General features: G+C 44.1%; 1 protein-coding gene across 2 annotated transcripts; it reads right to left on the reverse strand.

Annotated features, from left to right (window-relative positions):
- Window positions 1-1540: 1540 nt before the first annotated feature.
- On the reverse strand, window positions 1541-22903 carry SMU1 (SMU1 DNA replication regulator and spliceosomal factor). 2 transcript variants are annotated; one of them, XM_084799574.1, is made up of 12 exons: window positions 22734-22897; window positions 20887-21097; window positions 18955-19107; window positions 17427-17537; window positions 15885-16013; window positions 12992-13111; window positions 9073-9189; window positions 7867-7994; window positions 7084-7210; window positions 3687-3854; window positions 2669-2821; window positions 1541-1901 (listed from the first exon to the last, which is right to left on the reverse strand). In XM_084799574.1, exons 1-12 carry the CDS (start codon window positions 22757-22759, stop codon window positions 1803-1805), a joined length of 1542 nt encoding a protein of 513 aa, XP_084655700.1. In that variant the 5' UTR covers window positions 22760-22897; the 3' UTR covers window positions 1541-1802. The 2 variants fall into 2 exon arrangements, with proteins under 2 accessions (XP_084655700.1, XP_084655701.1); XM_084799575.1 differs by lacking the exons at window positions 1541-1901; window positions 2669-2821 and adding an exon at window positions 2846-3495 and having other exon boundaries at window positions 22734-22903.
- Between the last annotated feature and the right edge of the window lie 3389 nt (window positions 22904-26292).

Consider the following 26292-nt stretch of genomic DNA (forward strand, 5'->3'; position numbering starts at 1 on the left):
AACTGGTAAAAGCACAAACCTGGTTAAAAGTCAGGCTTTTGCTGTTGAGCCTTTTTTGTCTTCAAGACGGTCTCACAATGAATGCTATCTTAAAACAGTCTCAGAGGCTGAAATTGTTTTTAGGCCTAGGTTAGATTGTACGGAGGCCAAAAGCTTCCAGAACTAAGCCTAGCTTAGTAGGAGGCAGCAATAAGCCTCCCAGACAACCGCTGAACCAGAAGAATATAAGTTACTTTTTTACAGTCTTAAAAGTCCTTCCAGCTGTAACTGAAGAATGAGCAAAGATGGTTTGCTGAAACTGTTCCAAGTACACACCTATATTCCCAGCAACTAAAAACACTACCACTTTGTCTCATATTTAGCTTACTGGTATACCACACTGGAGTTCCTGTTTTGAGGCAAGTTCTTATAAGGCAGCCCTAGTGGTCCTAAAATTGATTGTGCCTCCACTTTGTGGGTACTGGGATTATGGGCATATGTCTAGCTTGGCAAACTCTTACTGGCTCTTGGGTCCCATCCTGCCCCTGGCCCCCCACCCCACCCCCCTCTGAGGCAGACAAAGACAAGGCTGCCCTTTACAGCCGAGGTTGACCTTGAACTTTCTAACTTCCTTTCTCTCAGTTTTTCAAGACAAGGTCTCTCTGACAAGGAGAAAGGGAACAGCCTGGCTATTTGTAAGACCAGGCTGGCCTTTAATTTACTATAGAGCTAATTTGATCCTCCTTGCTCCACATCCCAGTTGCTGGGAGTACAGGCCTGCAGTTTATGTGGCAAGGGAAATCAAACCAAGGCACACATGCTAGGCAAGCATTCTACCAACTGAGCCCCTGCCCCAGTTCAAATGTAAAACTTAGTCAGAACTTTCTCAATAAAAAGCCTAGGAGAAGCTGGGCATGGTGGCACACACCTTTAATCCCAGCACTCAGGAGGCAGAGGCAGGCAGATCACAGTGAGTTCAAGGCCAGCCTGGTCTACAAAGTGAGTCTAGGACAGCCAAGGCTGCACAGAAGAACCCTGTCTTGGGGGGCTGGCGGGGGTGGGGGGGGGGCCTAGGAGAATAAGGCCTCACTTCCTTGATACAACCTAGCACGGTTACCTTCGTATATTATAAATGTTCTCTACATCTTTGGCTTTAGATGTGAAGGACACCAATGTGGGACCCATTTTCAAGAGTTTTGTTGACAGTGAAATGTTTTTCTTCAGCTATATACAAGAGACAAATCTTGGGACCTTTTATAATTTTTCTCCCAACCATACATTTTTGGTGCTAAATCATCCACATAAAAAAGAGAGGTGACCAAACTCCAGATCCCATAAGCCTGTAACTAGTTTGAACTAAAATACAAGAGCTAAGTTCCGTGAAGCAGGCCTAAACATAGAAGGTGTAGTTCAGAACAAGATGGCTGACAACAGAATAAGGTCACGCCATCACAGGCCTTTCCATGTTGGTGTACTTCCCACTATCCCAGGATTTGACCACCAGACTTGAGGTTCAAGAATGATGAGTCTCCCTCCTATACGAACACTTACAGGGAAAGTCTTCAGAAAGGTATATGTTTATTAAAATCTTTTTTTAAAAAACCCACAGCTACTGAATATGGCAATCGTGGTTATTTACAAGTTTTATGCTAGGATGGAGGTTTTACTTCGCATTCCAAACAAAGAAGTGTTCTTTCTAGAAATACCAGTATTTCAAATCTTTTGGTAGGAGATTAATGAAAACAGGAAGTGACTGCCCCAGTTAAAAGCAGATAAACTAATGCCACTTAAATGCAAGCTCCTCGGCCGCATGAAAAGGCTCACTAGGGTTTCCAGAGCTTCAGGAGTCCATCTTCACTGTAGGTGGCGATCAAGTTCTGGTGTGGGTGATGTGCAATTCCAATCACGTCCTTCTCATGAACCTAGAGCGTGGGAAGCACAGTCAGGCACACAGGTCTTACTTAACAAAGCACTCTCAAGAGGCCTCCAGGGTTGGGTAAGAAGGAAGAAGAGACCCTGAGAGGCCACATGTTCTGAACTGGCACTGCTCAAGAGGGCTCGCTCCAGTTACTGTGACATAATCACACAAAGTTTGTATTTTGTTAAGCCACTAATATTTGGTGGCTGCTTACTAAAACAACCGGCATTAATTATTCCTCATAAACGGGGTGGTGGTGAATAACTTGAGTCCCAGAACTCAGAAGGCAGAAGCAGGCTGATCTGAGTTCAAGGCCAGCCTGGTCTACAGAATGAGTTCCAGGACTACACAGAGAAACCCTGTCTTGGAAAAAGAAAAGAAAAATCACTCCTCATATCTTCAATTTAGTTGAAACTTAATAGTTTAAAGCTGTAAGTTTCAAAACCAATCAATTTGGGAGGATAATATGCAAGTAACTTGCCTTTAAAAAGGATTAGAGAAAGCCTCTGTCTCCAACTCTCTGCCCCAGAAGATCTGGCCTAGTTAACTAGACAGTATGTCCCTTCTCTGCCCTCTGGATGGTCACCATCTTCCCTAAAGCCAAACTGCACAATACACCTGAACTCTAACATATGATACAATTGTTTGATGTAATTGTTTAACTATTTCTTAGTAAACGCCTACATTGCATGTTTTCTAAAGTCTCTCACTGATGGCAGTCAGACTGGAGAAGCCGTACGTCAGGAACATGCGTTCCCAGCCACTACTCACCGTCAGAGTTCGCTCCAGCTTGCCAGTGACTGTGCTGAAGCAGTAGAGCACGAAGTCCTCCCCAACACAGTAGATCCACTCACCCCGGGGTGAGAGGGCACAGCAAACAAAGTCACCACCCTCTCTCTTACCAGAACTGAAGCTTCTGACAATCTAGAAGAGAGCAATCCAAACTAAAGCAGGACAAGATTTGCAGCAGTCACAACTCCCCCTGCCTCTGACCTCGCATATAATAAGGACTTTCTGTTTTGAGACAGTCTCAAGTAGCCAGGCTGGTCTCAAGCTTGCCAAGATTGATTATGAATTCCTGATCGTTCTGCCTTCACCCTCCCAAGTGTTAGGACTAGAGACATGTGTTCTTCCTTCCTGCCTGAAAATATTCAACAGATAGGCTACCTAAGTTAAACAGCCAACAGAATTTTTGAATTGTGCATCCAAGTCACCTATCCCATCTCCTAGTTTACTGACCATATTCTCTTCTCATGAGGCAAATTCAGTACCTTACTAAATCAATATACTTGTAGTTTTCAGTACCTGGACTTATATTCACCAGTCCACACTAATAGATGCAATGCCCACCCCCCACCCAGGATGCACCAACTAAGACTTTACTTTATGATATACAACATTAAACTCATCTTGGTAGTGTTCACCTGCGGTCTCAGCATTTGGGGACTTGAGCTCACGGCCAGCCTGGGTACACAGCGAGACACTGCTGCTTTCTTCCTGTTTGTGTGTGTGGTTTAATCCACACTACACTAGACTTCCCTAAAAGGGAGTGCTGCAAGAAAGGCTGAAAGACCAGAGCTGGGCACAGCAGTGTACACCTATAAACCAAACACTTAAGAGTTTGAAAGAGGAAGGTCATTGAGGTAGATCAGGCTACATAGCAAGACTCTATCTGAAGGATGAAAAAGCATCATACACTGGAGAAAGGATGTGCTTCTATGGGTATCTGCACATGCACACAGCTAGTGCATCTTAGAGCCAGCGAGCCCTTGTCTCTCTGCGCACTCACCTGCCCCTGCATGTTCATGATGACCACTGTGTTCGATCGGTTGCACACAACAAAGTGCTCTGGGTTTTTAGGAAGCAGAATCACACTATTGACGGTAATATCTGTCCCTGCAGTACTGCCCAGGGACTTAAAGGTATTTGAACATTCTGTGGTCTTCATATTCCAGATCTACCACACAAAAAAATGTAAAGAATATATATACATTTAGATTATGAGAACCTCGAAAGTTTTAATACTTAAAAATTAACAGGTTAATAAAAATAGGTAAAGTTAACTCAAACAAAGCTACTTGATTTGTTTGTTTGTTTGTTTCTATGTAGTCTTCCTTGGCTGTCCTGGACTCCCTTTTGTAGACCAGGCTCGCCTCAAACTCACAGAGATCCATCTGCTTATGCATCCCAAGTACTGGGATTACAGGCGTGCGCCACCATGCCTGGCTAAGCTGTTTGACTTTAAGAATATCAATTAATCAGTACTGCCACGTGCATAGTAAGTACTCTTCAGCATTTAACTAGCACAATGAAATGAAAACTACAAACTAAACAATAAAAACTCTTTATGCTCCAGGATCTTTTCTTATACATTCTTCCATAGCCAACAGAACCACATACCTTGAAATTAGCTATGTGTCACTGCTATCTTCCAGAAGCTAGCCCAGTGGCACATACCTGTAATTCCAGCATTCAGGGAGCTGAGAGTTCAAAGTCAGCCTGAGCTACTGTATAGCAAGATACTGTCTCAAACAAAATACTAGGCATGTAAAAACAAAAGCAAACAAACAAAAATACCAGGCATGATGGTATATGCTTGTAATTTCAGCCACCAGGAGGCTGAGGCAGAAGGATCCCTAGTTTGAGAAAGAGTATATTCTAAAATAGCCTGAGAAAGAAGGAAGGGGAAAAATTACCCAGGAACTGAGGACATGACTCAGTAAAGTGCTTGCTAGAAGCCACAGTCTCAGCACTCAGGAGGCAGAGGCAGGTGGGTCTCTGTAAGTTTGAGGCCAGCCTGGTCTACAAAGCCAGTCCAGGACAGCCAAGACTGTTACACAGAGAAACTCTGTCTCAAAAAAACAAAATAAAAACGAAACAGCTTGCTAGGCAAACATGAGGGCTTAGGTTGGATTCCCAGCACTTCGGTAATACTGAGTGCCAGTGATCCCAGCCCTGGGGAGAGGGGGCAATCCTGGGGCTTTCCAGCCAGCCAGTCCATCTCAATCTTCCAATTCCAAGTTCAGAGAGAGATCCTGTCTCAGTAAGTTGGAATCTGAGCATGGCAGTACATGCCTGAAATCTCTCCTGACCCCCAAAAACTCCTGAATAACATGGAGAAGCAACTGAGGAACACACCCAATGTTCACCTCTGGCTTCTAAGTGCACAAGGAAACATGCACACACCCATATGTACAAACACATAAACCTAAGTACTCAAAAAGGTATCAAAACCAAAAGAGAACAGGGCAGTGGTGGCGCACACCTTTAATCCCAACACTTGGGAGGCAGAGGCAGGTGAATCTCTGTGAGTTTGAGGTCAGCCTGGTCTACAGAGCAAGTTCCAGGACAGCTAGAGCTGTTGCACATTTTCTTAAAGTTCCACAAGTGATTCTAATGTACAGCTTATATCAAATATGGTCAAAAAGAAATCACAGCACTGGCACATGCATGGGAATCTAAAAGGCTGAACCATTCAACTGCCTGTACTACCTGTTTGGGCCTTGTCCTTCTAGCTTTATGAACTAAGGCAATCAGCCCGCGAAGTCTGATATGCTGAGAGAAGAAAAAGGCCAAGGGCTGCATGGCCCTGTTCAGACGCTCCTCACTAAGGAGGTGGAGAGCCTCTATAGCATGCCCCAGCCGCTTTTCCTTCATGACTAACAGAGCTCTGTACAACACAGATGTCTTCTAAACACCTGTGAACAGGGAGAAATAATTGCCCCGCTACATGTCAAGGGTAAAGTTGGTCACCTACCACAATCTTCTAGAGACCAGCCTAAGGAAAATTAACATTTCAGTGATCAAGTGTTCTAAGGTCTCCAACAATTTTCTACTGCAGTTTTTCAACTTTTAGAAGACATGAGGCCTACTCTTTAAATTTTTACCCTTTTTATAGGGTGAGTATGGTGGTGCATACCTTTAACCTCAGCACTAGGGAGGCAGAGGCAGGTGGCTCGCTCCCAAATTAAAGGCCAGCCAGTCCTACAGAATGAGTTCTAGGACAGCCAAAATAAATAAAAAAATTTTAAACTTAAATAAAAAACTTTTAAATGTGTATGTGTTTCTGTAAGCATAGGTCACATATGTGCAGGTACTCAAGGAGGCCAGATGGGCACCTGGTCCCTTGGAACTAGGCACATGAGCGACTGTAAGCTGCACAACATTGGTACAAGGATCAAACTCTTGGTTCTATGAAAGAACAGGAAATGCCTCTAGCCCCTGATCCATTTCTCCAGCCTCTGAAATAACTACATCTTTCAAGTTATTAAAGAAAGATCCAATAATTTCAGTTGAGATATGTTCAGCAAGGGGTATTTCAAAGTTATAATTTCTTATTTTTATTTATGGATGCAAGTGTTTTTGCCTGCGTTTATGGATGTGCACCATATGCATACAATGCCCACCAAGACCGGAAGAGAGCACTGAACCAACTGGAAGTGGACTTACAGGTGTTTAAGAGCACCATGCCAGTGTTGGGAATTGAATGGAGTCTTCTGCAAGAGCAGCAAGCACTCAGCCACTGAGCTGTCTCTCCGACCCTTAATGAGTTTTGTTTTGTTTGATTTGCTTTTTGGGGAGTTTCGTTTGTTTTGTTTTTCGAAAAAGGGTTTCTCTGTGTAGCCTTGGCTGTCCTGGACTCACTTTGTAGACCAAGCTGGCCTTGAACTCACAGCCATCTGCCTGCCTCTGCCTCCCGAGTGCTGGGATTAAAGGTGTGCACTGCCACTGCCACCCGTGGCCCCTTGTCTTTTAGGACACGGCCTTACAGCCTAGGCTGGCTTAACTTGTGGCTGGGGGGCAGCCTCGGACTCCCCCTGCTGGGCGGCTCTTACTTCTATGCTTTCTTTTCCACACTCCTCTTCAAATGTAAGGAAAGCCCTAAACTTGAAGAGAAACACAAGAAAGGGGGATTTACTTGGGTACTGGGTCTTCTGGACTTGATCATTATGGGACAAGAGATGGAACTCCTGCATGTGTCTATGACATCACTAGGTTTAAAACCCTTTTTTCTACATTTGATACAGCTTGGGATGTATACGTTTGAGGTTATATGATTGTGTATCATAAAGACCAACTTGTGCCTCAGATCACATTCTCCATCACCACCATCCTGACCAACACGAGCTTCCTAAAGAGCAGTAGTGAAGCAGACGCCCCACAATGAGTCAGCACTGAGACGTCACCTTCACAGTGCCGTCAGAAGACGCACTGATAATGTAATGTCCATCCTGTGTAAATGTCGCCTCGTTAACAAAGGAGGAATGGCCTCGAAATTCCTTCAGTGTTTTTCCAGATTTTAAACCATGAATTCTATCAAATAAAATAAAAAGAACAGTACTTAGTATGTTATTTTAGGGAGCAAAGTGTTAAATGCATTTTAAATGAGTTATAAAAGCATTACAATATCAAATGAAAAAATACATACAGTATAATTTTCATTGTGTCAAACAATGAAACAGAATTAATACAAACTGCACAAGAGGCTGTAGGAATGTCAGTAACCACAAGGTTCTGTCCAGACTAGTAGCTGAGAGATTAGTAACTAGTCCCTCTCAACCACGTCCCGGGACACGCCCAGGGAATCTGAGGCCTCTAAAGTGCTTACAACACAGGCGGCTCCTCAGACCACATGTTTTGTTTTTCAAGACAGAGTTTTACTAGGAGTCCAGGCTGGCTTGGAATTCATGGTGCATCTGTCTCTGCCTTCCAAGCACTGGGGTCCAGCTTCCACCTCCACACATGAGAGACGCCAAACACTGTCATTTCACCATTCAGATCTCTTCTAGATAAACACTCAAACAGAGCAGCACTATGTCACCTGACTGCGGTGGAATAAGGCCTCACGTACTCTAGCCTTCCATGTCAGCCCGCCCTGGAAACAGCACAAGGACTCACTAGTAACCTCTCCCTCTGGGGCCTTGTTTTATTTACCAAATCTTCACGAGGACACGAAGGATTCCTCTTACCTTATGGTCTGGTCAAAAGATGCGCTGAGGATCTGACTGCTATCCTTAGAAAAGCTTAGACAGGTGACCCCTTTACTATGTGCCCTTTCGAATCTTCTCAAACACTGTCCACTCTGGATCTTCCACACCTTAAGAAAATAAAAAAGGTGAATAAAGTGTTAGCAGATACAGTTCTAATATACCAGGACAGCATCGAAGCTGCATGTCAACAGTTCAACCTCACATGTCTACTACACAGTACAATGATATCAAATCCTTTCAAACGTGAAATAAGATTCAAGACCAGGAATTTAAAAAACCAAAACCAAAACCCTCAGTGTGGACTGGAGAGACAGCTCAGTAGTTAAAAGCACTTCAGTTTCTGTAGTGGACCCAGTCTCAATTCCCAACATCCTTGGAGTGGCTCAGAACTGCCTGTAAGTCCAGTTCCTGGGGGGCTCTGACGCCCACTTCTGACCTCCTTGGGCACCAGGCACACATATGGTGTACATATATAAATGCAGGGAAAACATTCATACATATACAATAAATAATCTGAAAACTAAACTAAGACAAATAAACCTTTAAAACAAAAAAATAACCCCAGGCGTAAGAGTGTTTGTCTAACATTCACAAGGCCATAAATTCAATCCCTAGCAACACAGAGACAGACAGACAGAACACAGAGAAAGAGAAACAAATAAAAAGGTAGTTACATCCATTAAGCAGTGACCATTTCCGTATTTTATCTAGCCCTGAGTCCATCAGCAGCAACTAAAAACAAGCCACAGCCACAAGACTGTGTGCCATTCTCTTTAAATGTATCAACATGTATTACATTACACAGTGAGCTACAACCAAAACAGACATGGACAAACTTGAAGTGCTAGATCTGTAATTTACCAGCTGTGTGACCTTAAACATGTTAATAGACCATCCTAGACAGAATTATTAGTAAAACTGAACAAGAAAAAAGGATTAGCATCAAGCTGATGCTCAACACATAGGAGCTATTTTGATAATCAATGTCATGTGTACAACACCATTAAAAAAATTAAAAGAAGCTGGGCGCACACCTTTAATCACAGCACCTGGGCAGAGGCAAGCGCATCTCTGAGTTCAAAGACAACCAAAGCTACAGAGAAACCCCAGCCTCAAAATAAACCAACAAACAAAACACTTGAAACTGTCTAAACACCAGCGCCCCTGGCCCTGCTCCACCCATACCTTGATCTTCCCGTCCTGGGCTCCAGTCGCTAACATTTCAGTGTCTCTGCTGAAACACATGCAGAGGACAGCATCATCCATCATCATGAAGTTATCCTGGGCCTGGTACTTAAGATCCTAAAGAAAGTGATGATTTACAGGATTAAAATAATACAAAAGCCAAACCAATATCCCAGTGGCCCCACCCAGAAATCTTAAAATTGACTACAAGTAGGATGATGGGTTGTGTCTACTTTAAACCTCCAAAGCAAATAGCAGTGCCACGTACAGGTCCCTTTTGAACTGATAGAACTAGGGATACATAACTTACACAATTCAAATTACACTATAGACAGCACCAACACAAGGTGGACGTGGTGACTCACTGAGCTTCTCTAGGCAAAATGTCTACCCAGTTTCACAGCTTTTGACCTTTTTTTGTCTTTAATGAATCTAAATTTGCTCATGTGGGGGATGACATGATAAAGTAAACAAACATCTGTCTCAAGTTGTCATTTCCTAAAATCATCTATTGACATATCTGTGTATGATATTTCATTTATCTATCACTATCAAATGAAAGTTTCATTTTTTTCTTTGTCTCATTTTGTGGCAAGGAAGTTCTGGGATTAGAAGCATGTATTACCACACATGGAAAATGAAACTGATTTTTTTTCTAATTATAAAGTGAGATTATTTAATGGCTTAAACAAAGGGGCCAGAGAGATGAGTTAGCTGGTAAAGACACTTGCCACAAAAGCCTGGCCACCTGAGTTTGATCTCTGGAACTCATGTTACGGTAAAAGGAGAGAAACAAGTTAATATTTTTTAAACCAAACCTAAAAAGTGAAAATCGCAGACAGGGCATAGTAGTGCACGCCTTTAATCCCAGTACTCAGGAGGCAGAGGCAGGCAGATCACTGAGTTCGAGGCCAGCCCGGTCTACAAAGCAAGTCCAGCACAGCCAATGCTAACACAGAGAGACCGTCTCAAAAAAACCAAAAATCCAAAAAAGAAAAGGGAAAATCACCCATAATATCCACTACTCCAGCAGGCAAGATGGGCTCAATGGGTAAAAAGGTTTCCACTGCTATAATAAAACACCATAGGCAACCTGGGGAGGAAAGGGTTCACTTCATCCTACACATCAAGGTTAACTTCAATGATGAAGTAAGGGCAGAACTCAAGCTGGGCAGGAGCCTGGAGGCAGGGGCTGATGCACAAGCCACAGACAAACACGACTTATTGGCTCTCTCCCCATGGCTTGCTCAGCCTGGAGTCAGGGGTGTGGCACCACCCACAACGGGCTAGACCCTCCCACAGCAATCACTAATTAAGAAAATGCCACACAGGCTTGCCTACAACCCCATCTTATGAAAGCATTTTCTCAGTTAAGATATCTTCCTCTAGGGGCTGGAGAGTTGGCTCAGTGGTAAAGAGCACTGGCTGCTCTTCCAAAGGTCTTGGGTTCAATTCCCAGCAACCACACGGCAGCTCACAACTGTCTGTAACTTCAGTTCCAGGGGATCTCACACCATCACTCACACATACAAGCAGGCAGAACACCAATGTACATAAAATAAAAATAATCATTTAAAAACTTTTTTCCTTTCTCTCAAATGACTATCTACTGTAAAGGTGGCAAAACTAGCCAGCACAAATACCTATTACAAAAAGTTTGAATCTTGAGACCTACAAGAGATCAGTAGAGAACCAACTCCCACAAGCTGCCCTCTGACTTCACAAATACATTAGTACACAAGCACCCATTTAAAAAGCAAAACAACAACAAAGAAACCACTATCTATGGATTGAAATTTAGTATTTAGTAATGAAAATTATCCTTAAATTAATGGATGAGAGTAAACAGTGATGTGAAGGGAAAAAAAATAAGTTGGTTATACACTAACTTTGCCCTCCTATACAAATTCCAGATGAATCAAAACCTAAAGCATGGCCAGGCAGTGGTGGCACATTCTTTTAATCTCAGCACTCAGGAGGCAGAGGCAAGCAGATATCTTGAATTTGAGGCCAGCCAGGGCTACACAAAGAAACCCTGTCTCGAAAACCAAAAGATGGGCTAGAGAAATGGCTTGGTGAGGTCCTGAGTTCAATTCCCAGCAACCACATGGCCACTCATAGCTATCTATAATATGACCTGATGCCCTCTTCTGGCCTGTGGATGTATATGCAGGCAGAGCGTTGTATACATAATAATAAATAAATCTTTAAAAAAAAGAAAAGAAAAGAAAGAAAAAAAGAAAAACTAAAAGACAAAACAAAACACTGGAGTTATAGGTGAGCTGCCAAACCAACTGCCCAACATTTCATGGGTTCTGGGCCCTGTGTAGGAGGCCCTCACACGTGCACAGCAAGTACTTTAACCACTGAACCATTTCTCCAGCCCCTGCGCTGCATATTCTAAATCCCTTAAGACAGAAAGAGTTCCTACAACCAACCCCCCGCCCCAAGGGTTTCTCTGTCCTGGACTTGCTTTGAAGGCCAGGCTGGCCCTGAACTCACAGCAATCCGCATGCCTCTGCCTCCCGGAGTGCTGGGATTAAAGGCGTGTGCTACCATGCCCGGCCTACAAACCCATTTTTTAAAAATGGACAAAGGTGCTAGGGAGTTGTTGTCTTACATGAAGACCTAAATTCCATCCCTAAAACACATGTGGAAAAAACAAATAGGCACAGTCTACATTTGTAATCCCACAGCGAGGAAAGCAGGGGTAGGTCTGTCCTCACTGAGCACCCAAGGCTAGGGTACTAGAGGAGTTCCATGCCAAAAAGAAATCTTATGTCAAAAACCAAAAAACAAAGAGGTGGGCAGCACCTCGGTAACAACCCAAGGCTGTCCTCTAGCCGCCACACAAATACATGCCTATGTACACGGGCACCTGCACACACTCACACATGCATACACACAGGGAGTGTGGTACTCAGACTTCACAGAACAAAAAATTTTGGTGGCTATTAACATATAAATTTCACTCCTAAGAAAAACATAATTAGACTACAATTAGGTGAGACTGACAAAGATCTTAAAACAGACTAGATACATAGATCATGATTCATTCCATACAACGCAATGTAATTCGGCCATTATTTCAAAACACTACAAAGAGGAGCCAGGTGCAGTGGCACATGCCTGTGATCCGAGCACTCGGAAGGCAGAGGCAGGTGGATCTCTGTGAGTTCCAGGCCAGCCTGGTCTACAGAGTGAGTCCAGGACAGCCGAGGCTACACAGAGAAACCCTGTCTCGAAAAACACCAAACAAAGAGGAAAAAGAGGGGCATAATATACTACATGGCATGTATGCTGCCATCTGTGAACATTAATAAAAAGACACATAAGTAACTGCTAGCACAAAGAAACCCTGTTTTGTAAAACAAATAGACCAGAATCTAACTTTAGGGGCTGGAGAGATGGCTCAGTGGTTAAGAATACTGACTGCTCCTCCAAAGGTCCCGAGTTCAATTCCCAGCAACCACATGTGGCTCACAACCATCTATAATGAGATCTAATGCTCTCTTCTGGCCTGCAGGTGTACATGCAGGCAGAGCACTGCAAACATAATAATAAATGAATAAATCCTTTTTTGGGGGGGTGGAGGGGGTTTTTTGAGGCAGGGTTTCTCTGTGTAGCCTTGGCCATACTGGACTCACTTTGTAGATCAGGCTGGCCGCAAACTCACTGTGATCTGCCTGCCTCTGCCTCCCAAGTGCTGGGATGACAGGCGTGTGCCACCACACCTAGCTAAATACATAAATCTTTTAAAAAAAGAATTTAACAAAATGAGCTTTTAAACTATAAAATGCATGTTTGCTTCATAAAGATCCTTCTCAAATCATCTAACCCAGAAATAAGATATAATTAACAGAAAATTAGCAATCCTTTCTTTAAAAAAGATAATAATAATGCATTTAAAATACTTTACCTTTCTGATTTTTCCAGTAGTAAAGTTCCACACTTCAATAAATCCATCAACAGAGCCAGTGACCAGATACTGACCATCTGGAGAGAACCGAGCGCACTCCACATGGGATTTCTGACCAAACTGTTCCAAGTGAAAACAATGAAGACATAAATTTTTATGTAATGGTTTTAAAACAATTCCCATTTTAACCTTTTGAGAAACCCTGCCCTTACATATAATCACATATGGCCCCTATTATGATGTATGGGAGGGCATTTCTACCCTAGTAGATGCTTTCTCTGACATCTAAATGTTTATTTTTATTATTGTTGTTGTTATTGTTGTTGTTGTTATTATTATTATTATTTGAGACAGGGTTTCTCTGTGTATCCTTGGCTGTCCTGGACTCACCAGGCTGGCCTCAAACTCTGCTTTGATCTGCCTGCCTCTGCTTCTCAAGTACTGGGATTAAAGGCGTGCACCACCACACCCAGCTTCTAAATGTTGTTTTAATGAAATTATTAAAAGAAAAAAAAAGGAGACCACTCTGTTTTGTTCTTTCAAAGATTTCACTATGCAGCCTAAGCTGGCTAAGACCTCAATAGCCTACATCATCCTCAAACTTGAGATCTTCCTCCTTCAGTACTTACTACACGCTGGGATTGTAAGTATACATCACCACACCTAGCTGGAAAAAAAATTGTTTTAATATGAGATGTAGAACAAATAATTCAGTTAGCTCAAACAATTAACTTTCTGCCAGAATCAGCTATTAGAATGGCTTTCCACTCATAAATTAATATGGCTTAATATGTTTCTGTTGTGTATCTGCATAGGAGGACTCATTTTCAAAATAAGAGTGTTATATGTAAACTCTCTATCCCTATTTCACAGCCGTTATCTAATCATACTATTGTGTGGCTCATCAAACTAGGACTAGTGCTGGAGAGATGGCCAGCAGTTAGGGCCTGGATTCAAACCTAGAGCCCACAAGGAACTCATGACCATCTGAAGATTGGTCTAGTGTCCTCTTCTGGCCTCTATGGGCCAGATATACATGTACACAAAACACCCATATAAATAAAACATAAAACCTTGTGTGTGGGGGTTGGGGGTGGGGGTGCACTAGGACTAATTACCTGATGAGCTATTTGCTTGGTAAGTGCCTTCCAAGCATTTGCAGTGACAACGCGCCTATGTCAAGGAAGCACAGGGCCCTAGACAATGGCAAGGGAAGACTAAGGGTGATTTCTCCCTTTTTTAGTGCTGGGGAGCAGACCCAGGGTCCACAGTTACAAGGCAAGTGCTCTTCTACTGAAATATATCCCCAGTCCTCTTTTTTAGAGACTAGGTCTCAATAAGTTGCTTACACTGGCTTTGAACTTGAGTCCTTCCTGCCTCAGCCTGCAGAAATTACTGGAATGCACCATTATGTCTAGCTATATTTTCTTTAAGCTATATTTTCCTGTCACATATTCATGCCAGAAAAGCTCTAGCCCAGTGGCACCAATAGAATAATTTCTAGTTGAATGAAGTCTTCAAACAAGGTAAATAAAGTTACTACTCAAAAATATTATCACATGCAAGTTAGAACACACAGAGCAGAAAAGACAAATGCAAAACACTAGCCCAAAGTCAAAGAGTTAAGGAATGTGCAGCATCTCTGTCCTCAAACTCACAGTGATCCACCTGCCTCTGCCTCTGCCTCCTGAGTGCTGGGATTAAAGGCATGCACCACCATGCCCGGGCTTTCCCTACCTTATTTTTCATGACAAGAGTCTCTCACTGAACCTAGAGTCATTCTGATAGAATGCCTCAGGCCCTAGCACTGGGCTTACACATGCACGCTGTCACCGTCAGTACGTAGGGACTGGAATTCCAATTTCAAGTTGTCATTTTTTCACAGCAAGGACTTTATCCACTGAGCCATCTCCCTAGCTCCCTAAATATACAGCATTTTTAAATCTATGAATTCAACTAAGACAAAATTACAGAGAGCCTGTAATATAAGAGATGCTAACATTACCAAGCGTAGCTCTAATTCTGAGAACCAAACTACTTGATTGTGCCCTTTGCTAAAAGTCTTCAAATAGTAGTGGTGGTGGCAGCGGTGCACAACTTCAATCTCAGTACTCGGGAGGCAGAGGCAAGTGGATCTCTGAGTTCCAGGACAGCTTGATCTACAGCGTGAGTTCGAGGACAGCCATGGAAGCCAGGCATGGTGGCACACACACTTTAATCCCAGCACTCAGGAGGCAGAGGCCTGCGAGTTCAAGGCCAGCCTGGTCTACAAAGTGAGTCTAGGACAGCCAAGGCTACACAGAGAGACCTTGTCTCAAAAAACAAAACAAGTCTCCCAATAAAAGTAAGTTCTGGGGCCAGGTGTGGTGGTGTATGCCTTTAATGCCATGACTCAAAAAAAAAAAAAAAAAAAAAAAAAAAATAAGGTCTGGGGATGTAGCACAGTGGAATGTTGAGGTTCTAAGTCTAATCCTTGACATGCACTCACACCATAACTAAATAAGCCATAAGGTAAAATTATTTCCCTTAACATCCCAAGTCATCTTTACAACCCATGACTGGCCTTTTTCGCATGACATAAAGGAGACTAAGCACAAATGTTTGCAGAGCATGAGTGTAGAAAGCTCATATACTCCCAGACCTAACCAGAGAGTGGACCATTCTTCGAATGTAGGATTATGGGCTGGATGTCAAATATGTATCTATTTGTGTATACAACTGATGTGTAGCACTGCCAGCTACAGCAGTGCCCAATGGACACCAAGAGACCCCTGAATATCGTCAGAGCTCACCTCCCTGGTAGACCAGCTCCTGAGATAGGCCTGGCTCTGTGCACGATGAATACTCAACAGCTGATTACCAACTGTTACATGTTTAAGTTATCGGATCCTACCTTAATATGCCTGCTCAGTTGTGTTGGAAACTTTTCTTCTTCCACATCCTTGACAGCTGCTTTGCCTCGAAACAGATCTATAGTCATACCAGGAGGAAGCAATCCCTGGTGCTGCTGCCACTTCAAAGCCTGTAAAAAAATAAAAATAAAATAAAATATAATAACAACAACAACAATAATAATAATAAATCTGCTCAGAAGCTTTGAGGACCCAGGAATTATTGCTTAGGCAAAATATGCCTGAAAGAATGAGGTCCAGAGGAAACTAGGCTTTCCGGTCACCACCATTTCTGACCATCCAAAAATCAAGTGTGTCCAAGAGCATGGGCTTCTCATGGGGGACTCTCACAGAATAGGCAAAAACTATCTCACACCATTATTTATTATTTCCCTTTAATATAAGCCAAAAATGTGGCAAGCAGGAACTTCCCAGCATTCCAACACTCAAAGCCAGCCACTAATAACATTTTACATAACTCTTTCTAGTCACTCTCCTCTTACATGATGCACTTAATTGCTCTATTAGAAACTATACTATATACTAAACTTATATTGTCTTCACCTCATAACACATTATACTGTGACATACCTTAATATGCCTATTCATATCTATTAGGGATTGCAAAATTATCACTTTAATGGCTGTAAAATGTACTGTTTACTGGATGTTTCAGTTTACCTAATCAATATACTAGTGAACATTTGCACTGCTTCCAACTTGTTTACTTATCTAATGACTGCTACCCTGAACATCTCTAGGCTGAGGTGCTCTGAACTCCCGATGGTTAATGTGGGCCAACTTGGCAGACAGACCAGTCATCTGGGAAGAGGGAACCTCAAGTGAGGAACCACTTCCATCAGACTCGCCTGTGGCCAGAGCTGAGGGCATTTTTCTTGAGTAAAAACTGATGTAAGGGCGCAGCCTGCTGTGAGCAGCGCCACCCCTGGACAAATGAGCCCAGGCTGTATAAGAAAGCAAGATGAGCAAAACATGAGAATGAGACAGTGAGCAGCATAACTAACTGGTCTCTGCTTCATCTCCTGCTTTGCACTCTTCCCCTGCTCCCTAGACGATGGCCGGCTGTATAATCAAACAAATCCTTCCCTCCCTAAGTCCCTTCCATCTCCTAAGCGCATGCATGCACAACAAATCCTTACAGCAATGCCATAAATACACATATTTTTATGTCAGAAAATAAAAGCCTCACTGTTGGTTTTGGTTGGGAGCAAATCTACAGACTTATGCACAAAGAATAAGCTACAGCCCCAGCCTGACAAGAGTGTGGGTTCTGTGGAGCACCAACATTATTCCACGTTCCCCAGCACAGTTCCAGCATAATTCTACACAATGCCAGAGCTCACGTCCTGATGCCCAGACTACACTGCTGCCCCAGGGAAAAAGGAAGGGCACCCCGGCACAGCTGCTGAGCAGTCAGCTTTATAGATAGGCTCTACTCCCAGGCTGTGTCATTTCCTTAGCACAGAAGATGCCTTACACACAGAAAGCACACAGGGTAATCTGTTCTACAGACGTCCAATTACCTGTCCCAGCAACGCCATGAGACGAGAAGGCGGCACCACACTGACTTCCCCGGCTAAAGCCTGGGCAATCGCTGCTCTCCTTTTTTCTTTGCTACTTCCATCTGGATATGCCTTGGGGGGAAAAGGAAGCATCATTTCCAAGGAGAAGCGCAGCATTAATGTATGTACTTACAGCTAGAGAGATGATGCCGGGCATAGTGACATATGCCTTTAATCCCAGCACTCAGGAGACAGAGCCAGGCGGATCTCTGGTCTATAAAGCAAGTCCAGGACAGCCAAGGCTACACAGAGAAATCCCATCTTGCGGGGGAGGGAGCTGAACAATGGCTCAGCAGTTAAGAATAAGTACTCCTCTTCCACAAAACAAGGCTGATTCCCAGCACCCACACCAGTCAGCTCACAGCTGCCTCCAACTCCAGCTTTGGGAGGAATTCAATGCCTCTGGGCTCCTCAGGCATGCACATGCATGTACATACATACATGTACAAACACACACACACACACTCAACTATAACAAAAAGAAATTATTTTTAATATTTTTCAAAACCAAAGGAAACAAGACATTCAAAGAGGAAAACATGAAAACAAAATAATCTAGTTAAATGGGTGACTAATTAAAGCAAATTAGTGTTTTCAAATAACTTTCCAACTCTGCACACTTGCATTTCAGAACTATGGGAGAGAGCTGGTATCACACTGAAAAGCCAATCCATATTGCTACTCCTGAAGAGCCCAGGTAAGCCTCAAAGACAGAGGTGTGAGTCTAGTTTTTGAAATATTTGCAGGGCCAGAGACTCATATTCTTCAGAAATCTTTTTAACTTTCTATTACCCAGTTCCTATTACATTCTCCTTTATTTTATTTTAATAGCCCTCCAGTGGAAGGTCATGTGAAAGAAACTGTGTTTATGTGTATAAAATGGTGCTATTCTTGGTGCATGAGATGGCTCTGTGGGAAAAGGCGTTTGTCACCAAGCATGATGAGTTTAAATCCCATGGTGGAAAAGAACCAACTCCTGTAAACTGTCTTCTGACCTCCACACATGTGCCTGCCCAGACACATATACACAGACTAGCAAAAATTAAAAAATAACGCCGGGTGTGGTGACGCACGCCTGTAATCCCAGCACTCGGGAGGCAGAGGCAAGTAGATCACTGAGTTCGAGGTCAGCCTGGTCTACAAAGGAAGTTCAGGACAGCCAAGGCTACACAGAGAGACCCTGTCACGAAAAGCCAAAAAAAATTAAAATTAAATAAATAATAACTTCTGTGGGCTGGAGAGATGGCTCAGAGGTTAAGAGCACCGTCTGCTCTTCCAGAGGTCCTGAGTTCAATTCCCAGCCACCACAGGTGGCTCACAACCATCTATCCTGGTATCTGATGCCCTCTTCTAGCGTGCAGGTGTACATGCAGGCAGAGTACTCACATAAAATAAATAATCTTTAAATAAATAAATAAATAACTTTTGCAAGACCGCACAATTTAATTTCCACAATTACAAAGTTGCCTTTTAACTACCGTAGTCATACCTCACGAGGGTCAAAGTAAGACCTGGCTAAGAGGTTTTCCAGATGAATATACCGCTCTGGTTGTGTTTGCTTTAACATAATCATGGGGTCTGTCTGTCTCAGAAGTGACCTGGCAGCACCTAATTCACGAAGCTCTATCAATTCCAGAACAACCTAGACAATGGAAAGAAAAGCAAAATTTAAGCACATCTTCTTTATCATTCTTTCTTTCTCCCCCAACCCCGACCCCACCCCCAAGACAGGGTCTCTCTACATAGCCCTGGCTGGCCTGGAACTCAAGAGACCCACCTGCCTCTGCCTCCAAGTGCTGGGGTTAAGGCATGCACCAGCATACCCACATTATTAGTATTTCTTTTTCAGTAAAATCTGATACAGACATAGCCTTCAAAAGCAATTCCCATGACTAGGAAACATCACTTTTCTTCATCCCTAGCAATTTCAAGTGGACAAATTATAAATATGTGTCACAATAGCATAGCAGTCGGCCCTTTGACTCATAAAACAATAAATAACCCCAATCCCTCAAATTCCATCTTTCTTTTTGTTTCATTTTCTTTTCGGTTTTGCTTTTTTTGTTTTGTTTTTAGACAAAACAAGGCCACTCTCTGCCTCCCAAGTGCTGAGGTTAAAGTTCTGTAACATCACACCTAGCTTTTAAAGAAAAAAAAAATGTTGTTTTATAATAATAAGTTGGGGGCTGGAGAGATGGCTCAGAGGTTAAGAGCACTGTCTACTCTTCCAGAGGTCCCGAGTTCAATTCCCAGCAACCACATGGTGGCTCACAACCATCTTTACCCTCTAATGGCTTCTTCTGACCTGCAGGTGTACATGCAGATAGAGCACTTACTTACATAAAATAAATAAAATCTTAATATATATATAATAAGTTGGTGTTTGTCCTAGGGTCTTGCTTTAGAGCTTATAAAACCCTGAGAATTCTACTAGTAACAAAATTATGTTACTCAACAGCCCTTTGAATTACACCCGTTTGTGCCACAATGATGCCTTGAAACAGAGACTGGTTATCAGAAAAGCCATGTTACTAGGTTAAGGTTTTAAGCCAGTCCCACGTCTGGGGAAACGGCCAATGGGGAGGTGGGGGATGAAGACTCAGGGTTATAGAATAAAATCTCAGCAGAACCCGTTGGCTGGGGATCTGCCATGTGGGCGGGGCGGCACAACCCAATTCCACAGAGACAGAACCAAAGCTCGACATTCAGTCCTCTCTCAGACTTTGCTCTTTCTGCCTTTTCCTTTGGCTGGTCCTGATCTGTGTGCTTGATAATACAACTCTAATCACATAAACAGAGCTACTGAGTTCTATGGATCATTCTAGTGAATTATCAAATGTGAACATGTCGTGTGAACCCCCAAATTTAGTTGGCAAAAGGCTAAGTTATCTAAAGCTGGCGGGGGGGGGGGGGGGGGGTAGGGGGTAGGAAGAGAGGGAGAAAGAGAGACAGCGCTTAAGAGGCCTAAATATGGCCCCCACCCCACCCCGCAGGCAGTATGTGAAGTGAGGGAAATCACGTCAGACTTAGTGGTGGGTGCTAACTCCAGATGGCCAGTGCCTGAACGGAATCGCATTATATGACTTGATAGTAGACAGGGTCTTACGTATTTTCTCTCTCTAGCTGGCCCAGAGCTCACTACGTATACCACCTGGCCTCAAACCACCATACTCAGCTTTAGAATCTCTCATTTAATGACCACCCAAAAGTAATTTCAGTTTCACTGGGTTTGATCCTCAAAACCAAGAAGTAACTTCAGTTTGAGAAAATCTTGAATCTTCCAAAAAGGAAGAAAAAAAAATACACCATTGAGTCTTGAGAATGTATATTTTACAGCCAGTTATACCCCTTAAGTGATTGACACCTGACACTTCCTAATTAAAGGACCAACCAAAAGATTCAGGAACATTCTCATTCTTACCTGTTCATAGAGGTCAATAAGGGTTTTGTCTGGCAGTTTCAGAGACTGTATAGCCTGTAAAACAGTATCCCAATGGCCGCTGTTAATATCAGCCACGAAACTTTCAATGCTGTCCACAGTATTCAGAGAGACCGTAGTCTCCTCCTGTAAGGTGGCCAAGGCCCGGTGCAAGCTGTTCTCCTTCAAGTACTGCATGATAAGGCGGATCACACTGAAAGAAACAAAGCCGTTCAGTGCAGAGCTCTTCAGTCCTCCCAGGCCAAAGGGAATAACCCTTTGGGTTATCTTCCTGATTAGTCATTTTACTACCCACTTTCCATCGAATTATGATAGCAAACCTTTCCAAAAATCGCAGAATCCAGGTTCCAAAGGACTTCCATCTACAGACAGGAGAACTGGGGTTCTGAACTAAAATCATTCACCTAATGTGCCCCACTCAGAAAGGGAGTTAGTAGCCATTGTTCCTCTGGTCACTGGATTTACTGGACATTGTGTGAGACACTTTTTTTTTTTAAGATTTATTTTACATACAGTATTTTGTCTACATGTACACCTGCAGGCCAGAAGAGGGCACCAGATCTCATTATAGATGGCTGTGAGCCACCATGCAGTTGCTGGGAATTGAACTCAGGACCTTTGGAAGAGCAGCCAGTGCTCTCAACCTCTGAGCCATCTCTCCAGTTCCCGGTGTGAGACACTTTAAACCTACAATAGTCACTAATTTTTTTTTCCTTTTTATAAATCAACTGGCAGAGTGGCGGTGGTTCACACCCTTAATCTCTGCACTCAGGAGGCAGAGGCAGGTGGATCTCTGAATTGGAGGCCAGCCTGGTCTGTAGAGATAGTGTCAGGACAGCCAGCACTACAAGGGAAACCCTGTCTCGAAAAACCAAAAATAAATAAATAAATAAGTCTTAAAAACAAAGCAAAGCACAAAATTAAGTTTCTGTAGGAAATGTTGGTCCATTATAGAAATGGTAACAAACAGGGTGGTGGTGGCGCAAGCTTTTAGTCCCAGCACCTGGAGGGGCAGGCTAGGGCTAGATACAGAGAAATCCTGCCTCAAAACAAAACAAACAAACAAACAAACGGGGGGAAAAGAGATTTACACATAACTGTGAATTAAAAACATGTATCACGCCAGGCTGGGCGTTCAGACCTTCCTATCCGCCTCTTTAGGGCTGCGATTACAGCTGTGCACACTCCACGCCCAGCCGCCAGTCTTAAACAACACGAAGCAGATTTAGGTGTCAGCCGATTTTATAGAGCTCCCTTTTCTGCAGATCTTCAGAACACACCTACCTCCCTTGCGCTCGGATCACAAAAGTTTGCTAATTTAATGTTTACTTGTCGGCAAGAAAAAGTGGCAGATGGGGTCCAGGAAATCCTCTTCGGTCAGTAACCCCCCCCCGCCGGCCCGTCTTCGTACCCCAATACTCAAACCCCATCTCTGTCCACGCAGAGGTTCACAATCTACAAGCCGCAACCCTAAGACACGGCGCCACACCGAGTCTGACCAAATCAGTAGAAGCGGCCGAACCTCTACGCTAACTAGCTGCCTCACCGGTAGGCTCGGCGACTGGCGACACACCGACAGCAGCGAGTGGTGGTGACGGGGGGTTGGGGGTGGCTGCTCGGGGCGCCCCAGCACAGACCCTCGCCGCGGCCGTGGGGCTCCGGGCTTCCCGCCGCGGAGCTGCTTCCTCGCGGGCCCAGCTCAGAGGGAGCCTAGCGGGGAAGAGCTTCGAGGCCGGAGCTTCCGGCGCGCAGTGCCCACGGACGCCCTCCCGAGCATCCTCCACCCTACATCCCACACACACACACACTCACGCCACGGCGGGACTCACTCGGAAGACTCGATTTCGATCGACATAGCGGCACCGCTCCCGGTCCGGGGCCCCTACTCAACACAGACCCGGTCGCACAACACCGCGCGACACCTCCGGCGGCTGCCTTGCGTCACTTCCGCTCCGCTAGGGGTCAAAGGGCAGGGGTAGGCGGTGCGGAGGGGGGTGGGACCTCGCTGCCTGTCGACACTCTGGAAGGCGCTTGCAGCTGATCCTGGCCGCTTGTGCTGGAGGCGGTTGTTGTCCTCTTCCAGTCTGAGCTGTGGCGAGGTTGCCAGTGCGCACGAACTCACGCCGCAGAGTCTGTTTATATAGTCTTGGCTGTCCCGGAACGCACAGATCCGCCTTCCTCTGTCTCCCTAGCGCTGGGATTAAAGGCGTGCCCCGTCATGCCCGGCTCCAGCTAAGTATTAAGTTGAAAAGGCTGCAGTTCGGAAAAAGAAATGCAAAGGTAGAGCAGATTTGTGACTCCTTTCAATATAGACCTCAGATCATACCATAGCATAGCATACCAAGCCATACCATAGCAATTACAGGACTGCGGATGTGGCTCAGCGATGGAGTGCTTACCTAGTAAGTGAGAGGTCCTGGTTCAATCCCCACTTATGGGGAAAAACACACACATAAATATTGATAAATTTTACAAACGAAGTATATAGACAGGGTGAGACGCGCATGCCGTCCAGTCTGCCTGCCTTCAAACAGTTATAAGTGAGGATGTCTCTGCTTTCCAAGCGCTAGAATTACAGATGTGCATCGCCGTGCCTAGCTCCAACTAGGGCTATTTTTAAACTTGATTGACAAAGAATATATGTTTAAATATATTTACAGCACAGTGACAAATCTATCTTGTAAAATTACATATTGAGATCATTTATTTAAGGGTTTATAATGACTCTCTTGCCTGTTAAACATTATCTACCACATAACTTCTTTACAGCCTCCCGTTTCTCCCCAGTGCTGGCCATCAAAACCAGGGTCGTTTTATGTAGCCTCTCATACACCGTTACATTTCCTTCCTTCCTTCCTTCCTTCCTTCCTTCCTTCCTTCCTTCCAGCTTGGCTTTCTGTTTTGTTTACTCTTCGGACACGGGGTTTCTCTGTGTAGCTCTGGCTGTCCTGGAACTCCTTCTGTAGACCAGGCTGGCCTTGAGCCTGCCTCCACCTCCTGAGTGCTGAGATTAAAGGTGTGCACCACTAAGCCCTTTGAAATTTTAAAAAAGAGATATATGGCACTAGATAGAGAAAATTACATATGCTATTGTTACAGTGACTTGGATCTTCTCAGGGTGCTTGGATTAAAGGGCTACACCACTGTGCCCAGCTCTCTTTCAGTTTTCAAATCATCTACTTCCCATCAGCTCTAAAGAACATAGTCACAGTCAGGTAGTGGTGGCACGCACCTTCAATCCCAGCACTCTGGAGGCAGAGGCAAGAGGCTCTCTGAGTTCAAGGCCAGCCTGGTCTAAGAGTGAGTTTCAGGACAGCCAAGACTACACAGAGAAACCTTATATAGGTCTCAATAATAAGGATAATGAGGGCTGGAGAGATAGCTCAGTGGGTAAGAGCACCGCCTGCTCTTCTTAGAGGTCCTGAGTTCAATTCCCAGCAACCACGCGGTGACTCACAACCATCTATAATGAGATCTGGTGCCCTCTTCCGTTGTGCAGGAGTACATGTAGGCAGAATACTGTATATGTAATAAATAATATTTTTATAAAACCAAGTTTCTTTTTTTTTGGCGGGGGTGTGTTGTGCTGTTGTCATTTTGTTTTTGAGACAGGATTTCTTTGTGTAGCCCTGGCTGTCCTGGGAATGAGCTGATTCTCTCCTTCCACCATGTGATGGAATATTGAAAGGAATGTTGCGACACATTTGGAGGTCCTTGAACCAAATACTTCTGAGAACATGCTGCAGAAACCCCTGTGAGAAACAGTTGCAACAGTCAGGCCTGGTGGCGTAGGCCTGTGATCCCCGGGGACTCAGAAAGTGAGGTTGGAAGGTCACAAACTCAACTCCTTCTCAGGCTACAAGGAATTCAAGGGCAACCTAGTGAATACCTGTCTAAATATAAAAAGTGAAAGGAGGACTAGGGATGTAGCAGAGTAGTAGAGCTTGTTTAGGCTAGTACTACATAATCCCCACATATCCGGCGGCCGCCTTGCGTCACTTCCGCTCCGCTAGGGGTCAAAGGGCAGGGGTGGGCGGTGCGGAGGGGGGTGAGAAGCAAATAATCACACTCTTAATTTTTCATTTACTTTAACATTACGAACATCTTTTAGAAAATCTCTGTGAAAATGTTGCCAGAGTCTCTCTTGGAATAAGCAGTCCAACACCAATGAGAGTGGAAGGTAGGAGATGTATTCATTCCCAAAGCCAGGATAGCTCCTCAAAGACTCCAGAACCCAGTTTGCATTTTTATTTTACCCTCTAAAACCACAAGGTGGGGCAAGTGAGCAAGCAAGCAAACAGAAGCACACGCCCACAGTTAGCTTGGGGGCTTTTGGCTTTCAAGGGTGTTTTGCAGTTGACTGGTGTAAGCTTTTGTGGTGAGGTTGTGATCCACGTGGACAATGACCTATTGTTTCAGCTATTCTCCGGGTCATGCTGTTCCAGGTAGCAAATCACACTTGGCAACAGGCAGTACAAGCAGTGGTTTAAACGGTTGGCTAAATATGTCAACAATTCAGAATCTAGCAGCTGGTCTTTTCTACCTTATTCTACTTTATTTCCTCTTATGAATCTGTCTTGAAGATATTAGTTGGTACTCTTGGAATATCATCAGGAGGGTTATTGCTTTCATTCCAGTTTCGATGAACTTGGATGGGGTGTTCAAGATGTATAGCCCTAACAGTCTTTGGTTGGTTGGTTGGTTGTTGGTTGGTTTTGGTTTTTCCAGACAGAGTTTCTCTGTGTAACAGCTCTGGCTGTCCTGGAACTCACTGTAGACCAGGCTGGCCTTGAACTCACGGAGATCTTCCTGCCTCTGCCTCCTGAGTTCTGGAAATAAAGGCATATACCACCACTGCTGGGCCCTAATAGAAGTCTTAACATTATTGTTTTAAGAGGCCCCATTGGGCTGGAGAGATGGCTCAGTGGTTAAGAGCGCCACCTGCTCTCCCAAAGGTCCTGAGTTCAATTCGCAGCAATCACGTGGTGGTTTACAACCATCTGTAATGTGATATGATGCCTTCTTCTGGCCTGCAGGTGTACATGCAGGAAAAACGCTCTGCACACAATAATAAATAAATAAATAAATATTTAAAAAAAATAAGAGGCCCCATTAACAGAGACAGCCAGGGTCCCCATGTGTCCTTATTGCATTCCATTGGCTTTCCTCTGTACCTCACCATTCATCCTTTTAAAGAACTCACTGGTGTTCTCTTGTGCTGTTTTTGACGGGTTAGTAAAGAACTGGCTCTCTTAAACTTGTTGAATGCGTATTGCAGTGACACAGGGGGTCAGGGACCCCATCAGGCACATTCCTAACAGGACTGGTGAAAGTACAGGAGTCCTCTTATATTTTGTTTGTCTGGTTTTCGAGGCAGGGTTTCACTGT

This window comes from Acomys minous (assembly GCF_964271855.1).
Source record: "Acomys minous genome assembly, chromosome: 1".
In the NCBI taxonomy this organism is placed as follows: domain Eukaryota; kingdom Metazoa; phylum Chordata; class Mammalia; order Rodentia; family Muridae; genus Acomys; species Acomys minous.